Source organism: Varanus komodoensis, unplaced genomic scaffold (genome assembly GCF_004798865.1).
Source record: "Varanus komodoensis strain SLA01 unplaced genomic scaffold, ASM479886v1 scaffold32, whole genome shotgun sequence".
In the NCBI taxonomy this organism is placed as follows: domain Eukaryota; kingdom Metazoa; phylum Chordata; class Lepidosauria; order Squamata; family Varanidae; genus Varanus; species Varanus komodoensis.
The window spans coordinates 5,892,644-5,900,614 of NW_025335798.1; the positions used below are offsets into that span (position 1 = coordinate 5,892,644).

The following is a 7,971-nucleotide window of genomic DNA, read 5'->3' on the forward strand; positions in this document are numbered from 1 at the left end:
AGCTGGCAGCAAAACAAGTCAGCTAGTAAGGATATAGAATCTCTGCTTCTTTCCTTCCTTCCTTCCTTCCTTCCTTCCTTCCTTCCTTCCTTCCTTCCTTCCTTCCTTCCTTGTAGAAGTTTGACTTTGATTTCTTAAGCATGGGATGAAGAACAATATGCTGCCCCCAGAACAGCCTCCTAAAGGTGAAATCTATATACACTGCTCACTATACTGCTGGAGCTATACACACACATCCCTACCTACCTGAATGCGTGTAGCTTTATTTGACTCCATGCATAGACACAGACAGATTTTAAAGTTACAAACATTACTTTAGATGAGTGTGTTCCAGAAACCAGAATAATGTAGTAACACAACATAGGTACTATAGTTTTACACAGACAAAACATGTTGTCATCTCCCTTCTTCAGCTGCTCTGTTGAGAGGCAAAGTATAATGTTAGAGTAGTACTATAAGGTTCACCACTCCTCCTGTCCCTTACATAAGCAATGCCACATCCTAGTGCTATCATAACTGCATATCTACATTAAATCATTTTCAAACAAAGAACAAACTTATGCTGTAATCTTAGGTAAAGTCTTATAATTTCATTTAACTTTTTGTGCCCTGCCTCTCCGCTGTGAAGGCCTTCAGGGTGGTTCGCAAAAGTGGTTAAAATCAGAAAACCAATAATGATTAAAAACAAAGCACATAGCACCAAGAAGTAAGCTTCCCTGAACTTTTGAGCAAACGTATGTAATGTCAGGCTACATTGATAGGTCCTAGAACATGGATGTAAGCTAAATATCCTTACATAGATCCTATGGCTATTGGGAGCTGGATGCATCTTGTAAGGTTGATGTTTGACTCAGAACAGTTCGATACTAGTTTTAGGGCACTGATTCATCAGCAATGTCTCTTTGCTTGCTGATGCACAATGCCTGCTAAGGTGAACAGAGCTGTAAATAAGAACTTAATGCTGAATTGTTCACTTTTGGAATAAAAGCATAAAACTGACGAGTGCAGAGGTAGCAAATTGATCTAATGTTTACAGACAAAGCTAAGGTGTAAATATTTACCTTTCTGTACTGGGTAAAAATGGCATGATATAGGTATGGAAAACCTTTTTTTTTTTCTCGAAACAGAAATGGGGAGGAAGAGTTTGCTATTTCACACAGTCTTCTAAATGAACATAAAAGCAATGTAAGAACTGAAAAATTGTTAATTATTTTGTACTGCATATTACTATGCTCTCTTAGACTCAGCTTTGTAGCTGATAGGGTTTTCCCTCAAACAAGCAAAAATAAAATAAAATGGATGAACTGATTTTTCAGGAATATCATTTGACTTGGTCTGGGAACACTGATGCTGGAGAAATGGTTCCAGACTTGATCAGTCCCTTGGATGATGATGATGATGATGATGATGATGATGATGATGATTATTATAGCATTTCTATGCCGCCCCTTGCCGAAACCTCGGGGTGGCTTACAACATGATAAAATACATTGAAATACAATAGTACATAATAAATTACCATTAAATATAAAAATACAAAGAATACATTGATTTACAAAAATAAAATTAAAATTATCAGTATAAAATAAAAATATAGGAGGAGAAAGAGAAGGAAGAAGAAGTTGCCCTGGCCAGATCATATGTTTTAACAATTGAAATGATGTTTAAATAAAAAGGTCTTTACCTGGCGCCGAAAAACCAGTAACGACAGTGCCAGGCGGACCTCTTTGGGGAGTGAATTCCATAGGTTGGGTGCCACCGCAGAGAAAGTCCTCCTCCGGGTACTTACTCTCCTAATTTCTTTCATGGAGGGTTCCCGGAGAAGGAACTCTCCCGCAGATCTCAAAGGGCGGTTGGGCATATACGGACGTAAGCGCTCGTTCAGGTAGCCAGGACCCAAGCCGTTTAGGGCTTTGTAGGTCATAATCAACACCTTGAATTGGGCCCGGGCTTCAATGGGAAGCCAGTGAAGCTGACGGAGGACTGGAGTCATGTGAGCATAACGCCCCATCCCCGTCAGCAACCTGGCAGCTCTATTTTGCACCAGTTGACGTGTTCGGACTGTCTTCAGGGGAAGCCCCACGTAAAGCGCATTACAGAAGTCTAGGCGGGAAGTCACCAGCGCGTGTGTCACTGTCGCCAGGCAGTCGTACTCCAGGTAGGGGCGCAGCTGATTAACCAGTTCCTCACTCAGTCGATTTCTAGTTTGCATCCACTGCTCTGCCTAACCCATACACTTGCTGCTGTCTGTTTATCTACGTACTGAGGCTAAACTAAACTGCAATAAGATCTTTCCCTGCCTCCAAAATCTAGGCTAGGCTAGGCTAGGCTAGGCTGCGGTACAGCAGGCGTGCTGGAAATGCAGGCTGGTGACCAAGTGCGTATCACGTTCCCTGCTATCCTTTCCGTGCGGTTCAGTTCTGAGGGTTCCCATTGCTTCAGAGGACAGCGCTTAGCTAGCCACCCACTCAGTGATTAAATACTGGCTTTCAGTGATGTTTGTCCACACTTGGGTATAATGCTATGCTGAAACTTGAGTGCTTTGTGATGCGTGTTGCGATGTTACACAGATCAGCTGTTCACCCTGGTGTGCGTGCCTCTATGACTATATTCGAAATGACAGTGTGGATTGGGTAGGAATTTTGATCTATCTCTAATTATAGGGTTTGTGTAAGCCAAGCACTGTTAAGAGTGTGAGGCAGGCACTCTAAGCTGATAGGGGATTTTTGAGTCCTGCCTTGAGCCCTGCCATGTACAAAAGAAGAAGCTGGTTCATGTTTACTGTGTCCATTATCTGCACTGGGGTGGATCAGAAGTCCCAAGAGATCTTTAAAAAACATGTTCTGGTCTATATGCTCCGTCCCAGCTCCTGCCAACCTTGCAGTTCAAAAGCATGCAAATGCAAGTAGATAAAAAGGTACCACTTCTGTGGGCAGGTAACAGCGTTCTGTGCACTTCGGTGTTTAGTCATGCCGGCCACATGACCACGGAGACGGTCTGCGGACAAACGCTGGCTCCCTCAGCTAGGAAACGGAGATGAGCACCGCCCCCTAGAGTCAGGCATGACTGGACTTAATGTCAAGGGGAAACCTTTACCTTTACTAACTATGGAGTCTTTCAAACATCAGTACTAAAGCATCCTACAAAAACTGGCAGCCTTCAGATAGTCTCTCCTATGGGACTGGGATTAGTATATTCCTCTCCTTCCTCTGCATGCAGGTGAAAGAACTGAGAAGCTTCCATTTCTGCTTAGTGGCAAGTCATAATCTGTTGCTTCTGAATGCAGCAAACCATAATTTCCCCAGCAAATGGGAATCCCTAAGTGAGAGTTTGGCTGTATGTCAAATGCATCCACTGTCTTTGAGCTGTTTACCATCATTTGCCAGAAACGGTGGGTTTGCAATGGAGTGAAAATTCGTGCAGTGCCTGGTCCCAGTCCCAACTCTCTGATATATGAACTACATGTTACATTTTTAGGTGCACATGCAAAATATTTTACTTAAAAGCCCTTAAAAGTATTCAGGGCAGCTAAAGCAAGTGACATGCACAGTATTCATTACTTCGTAGCAGTGTCCTTGCAGCGTTTCCCCTACAATCACTCAAGCCAGAGAGCTAGCTATGTAGGAAACAGAACTGTGTTCAGGGCAACCCACCTTCAGCAACACACTTGACTCCATACAAAGAGTGTCAAAAAGGAATGACTGATAAATGAAGTGCTTTGATTAAAACATACTCTGTTGAAGTGGTGGGTGGACTTCATTGTTAAAAAGGACTCTTGGTGCAGAGAGAGGCCTGGCTGATTGCCAGGGTTATTCTAGGTCTTAGTGATGGCAGCATGATGGCAGATAGGACAGCAGTGCACCCCAGGCAGATTCTAATCCTTGCTGAAACTCAGCTCAGACGTTGCCAAACCGTAAGATTCTATATATGCACTTGGTAGGTGGGGGTCCCCTTCTTTTCTAAAATACCCTGTGGATAAACAAGTTTGATTTGAACAATGTAGCCAAAGTATCCCACTGCCCATTCATGTTGCAAAGCTATTGGTGGGGTAAACTGGTCTCTGCACTGTAGAATTAAGTTGATGGAGAAAAGGAGCTCAATGGTTCTGTATTTGATATTATTTCCTCAGCTGAAAGCTTCAAAGTATTAAACACTGTGGCTTTAATCAAATGTTAGTCCAATGCAAGGCCCATTCATTTCAATGGGCCCACTTTAAGAAGGACTAACATTGGGGAAGGGTATAGTCCAATGATAAAATGCATGCTTTACATACAAAAGGGTCCAGGTTTGATCCTCAGCCTTTCTAGGTAAGGGGAGAAAACACCTTCCTTAAACACTAAACGGGAGAGTTGCTACCAGCCAGTGTCAGCAGTACTGGGCTACAAGGGCCAGTGCTATGATTTGACCTTTCTTTGTGTGGATACAACCATGTGTCTGTAATTAAGAAAAGCATGATTGAAATAGACCGAAGAGACTTCCCCATGTCCCACAGTAATGCTATGAAACTGCCTTATATTGAGTCAGAATGTTGGTTCCTCTTTCCCAATACTCCTTTCTCCTACCTGGCAGTGATCATCCGGGAAATCTTTCCAAGCGGCTTTACATGAGATCTTTGCAGTTTGCAGTGCGAACTGGCATTGACCCTGGGGCACGTGCATAGCTGCAATACAGTGCTAACATTGTAGCTCCTTTTCTCTCCCCCACCACCCGCCAATATTTAAACCTGATGATTTTATGGCCTTACAAACTCTGTTCTCTTTTTGTGTGCAATGTATAGGTTATGCAGAAACTTGGTAAAGCCGATGAAACAAAAGACGAGCAATTTGAGCAGTGCGTGCAAAACTTCAACAAACAGCTGGTAAGTAGCTCTAAAGATACGTTCTGGAGGCAATGCATCCTGAAAACCCAGATGGTTCTCTTATGCTGGAATCATACTTCCTCGAAAGAGTGATAGAATTAGCCATACTTTGGGTTGTGGTGGAAAGGGGAGGAAAAATGCGGTAATGGGACTTTGGTGTGATAAATTAGTGTAAGCAACATGACTCGAACAATATCTGCTCATCTTTAATTTCTAGCATTCAAATCTCTCCTTAACTTGACATTCTGGCAGAATTATTGATATGAGCAAAATAGCTTTTTGGTAGTGGTGGCACAACTCTGAAATGCCATGTATGTATGTATGTATGTATGTATGTATGTTTTGGTGTCTACTACATAGCCAATGTCTACTACATAGCCAATTTTCAGTCTCTTCTAGACTGAAATTAGACATGGTCCTTCTATAGATCCTTAGTTTTAGCTCCTTGTTGCCTCTTCCCAAGGACCCAGAATTCCCAGTGTGCATGCCATGCTAAACATCCTGGGAATAGACTTTCTCTGGGTTATTTAACTCCTTCAGTTTGGGGAGCTAAATAACCCAGAGCTGAAGCAACTGGCCATCTGGAGCCAGATGCATCGTTTAGTCTTATGATTTGCCACTTTCCGTGGTTTAAAAATCCCTGGGCTGGCATTGCATCCAGCCTGGATATATGTGTCATTTAGTTGTTTATTTTTTATTTCCAAACTGGCTCTAATGGTAAAACATTCTCAAGGCTGCTTCCATTAGTTCAGAAAATGCCAGTAACATAAAATTTATTAACACAAATAATAGATAAAAGTAATGCCAAATAAAACTAAAATACAAATATTGAAATACTTTAAGGGTGGCAGCTAAATTTATTTTTACTTTTGGTATAAATTAAAGACATTTTTATTGAGACAGGCTTATAATGTGGAATAGACATAGTATGACTGTTGCTAGTTTTGATGTAAAGCATATTTTGCCCTTGCTGCCACTATTTTGTTACTGTTTTGCATTTCTTTTTTTACTGATTTCAGTTTTATGGTTATGCTGTATGCAGCTCTGGCTACTTTTAGTAAATCAGTACGTAAATAAATTGTTTACTAATCATATTTAACTTTGCCCTATGCTTTTCTTCTTGAGTTCACTGTTTAACATACTCCAGCTTGGAAACCAGGAATGTCTTTTAGCTCTTACTCTGATTTTCTGTAAGGTTTGGTGCTACCCTTCTGCCAGTTCTTCTAAATCTAAAATAGGCATAGTTCCTTCAAAACTGGGCCTGTAAGAATGTGAAAGGGGGCCCTATAAAGCTATATTTTGATTGATTGTTCAGGTCTCCATACTTTTGGCAAGCCACTGTAAAAATAAAATAGCCTAGTATAATTCACTGTTCTGCCAGCCTGTTGGTTATCCCTAGGAAAGCAATCTCTGAGAAAGCAGACTGGCACCATCATGCTCCCATTAATGTATAATTAAAGTCAGAGAAACTTGAGAACCAAAGAGAGCTATTTCTGTGTAGGTAGAGATCCTTCTTTGTTCAAGTTGTTGTATCTCAGGAAGAATGGAAATGGCTTCTCAGCATTCTCTGAAAAATGGACTAATTCTTTGCTGCATTGCTGTGAAATCTGGTTTTGTTGGATGCGTTTCAGTTATTGAGGCCTGAGGATGCGGACAAGGTGCTTGGTCAGGTTTGACCTACCACCTGTGTACTTGATCCTTGTCCATCATGGTTAATTGGGAGAACTAAGGAGGGGATTTTCTCATGGGTCCTAGGAGGCTGTGATTAAGCCTCTCCTAAAAAAAGCCAAACCTGGACCCAGTGGATGTGAATAATTATAGATCTGTTGCAAATATTCCTTTCTGGGCAAGATGTTCAAGTGAGCAGTGACCAGACAGTTCCAAGCACTCTTGGATGAAACAGATTATCTAGATCCAGTTCAATCAGGTTTCAGGTCTGGCTTTTGAATGAAAACTGCATTGGTTGCCCTAGGGGATGACCTTTGCTGGGAGAGAGACAGGAGGAGTACAACCTTGTTGATTCTCCTGGACCTGTCAGCAGCTTTCGTTACCATCAACCATAGTGTCCTTCAGGATAGGCTGGCTGGGTTAGGAGTTGGAAGCATTGCATTATGGTGGTTCTGCTCCTACCTGGCTGACCCATTCCAGAAGGTGGTGCTGGGACATTACTGCTCCCAGAGGTTATCTGGAGGTATGGGCTAAGTTTCATCAATATGTAGATGTCACTCAGCTCTAACTCTCTTTTTCATTCAATCCTGGTGAGGCAGTGGTCATTCTAAATCAGTGCCTGAGCTTGGTAAAGGATGGGATGAGGGCCAATAAAATGAGGTTTAATCCAGATGAGGTGGAAATGCTGTCAGTGGGTTGATTGTCTGTTTAGTTGGAAGATTCTCAACTGGCTCTGTATGGGGTTGCCTTGTCCAAAGGACAAGGTTCATAGTTTGGGTGTGCTGCTAGACCCAGAACTATTGCTGGAGACACAAGTGGACTCAGTGTGTAGGAACGCTTTTTATCAGCTTAGACTAGTTTACAGACTGTGTCCCTATCCTGGCCAGGTATCCATGCTCTGGAAACCTCTTGGTTGGACTATTGCAATGTGCTTTACGTGGGGTTGTCTGCCTTTGAAAGCAGTCCAGAAACTTTAACTCATTGGGTAGTGTAGCTGCTAATCAGGACTGACCCATGAGATCATGCTGCACCAGTCCTCTGCCAGCTGCACTGGCTGCCAGTTGAGGTCCAGGCCCAATAAAGTGCTTGTTTTAACATTTAAAGCCCTAGATGGCTTGGGGCCAGGTTATCTGAAGGAACACCTTGTCCCATATGAATTGTATGAGCTTAATAATTGTAAACCACCCAGCGAGTCCATAGTACTATGGGGCAGTATACAAATGCAATAACTAAATAATAACCCAGGCAGCTGTCTTTGATTTGCCCTAAGCTGAGAATCTTTTTGTATAGTCAGTGTGGGCGTATGGTCTCTTATGAAAGTGGAAGGGGTATAAAATTAGCTGTCTCTCTCACTGCCCAACAGTGCCATCTTTTCCTTGTTCCTGAATGATGTCTGCATGTCTCTCTCTCTCTCTCTCTCTCTCTCTCTCTCTCTCTCTCTCTCT

General features: G+C 42.4%; 1 protein-coding gene across 8 annotated transcripts in view; it reads left to right on the top strand.

Moving 5' to 3' along the window:
* The window catches only part of BIN1 (bridging integrator 1), a 129,625-nt gene that overhangs the window by 56,679 nt on the left and 64,975 nt on the right, over positions 1-7,971 (top strand). For all 8 annotated transcript variants that reach the window (XM_044437929.1, XM_044437923.1, XM_044437921.1 and 5 more), the window contains exon 2: positions 4,778-4,858. In XM_044437929.1, the coding sequence (XP_044293864.1) occupies positions 4,778-4,858 (81 nt within the window). The remainder of the gene's footprint in view (positions 1-4,777; positions 4,859-7,971) is intronic.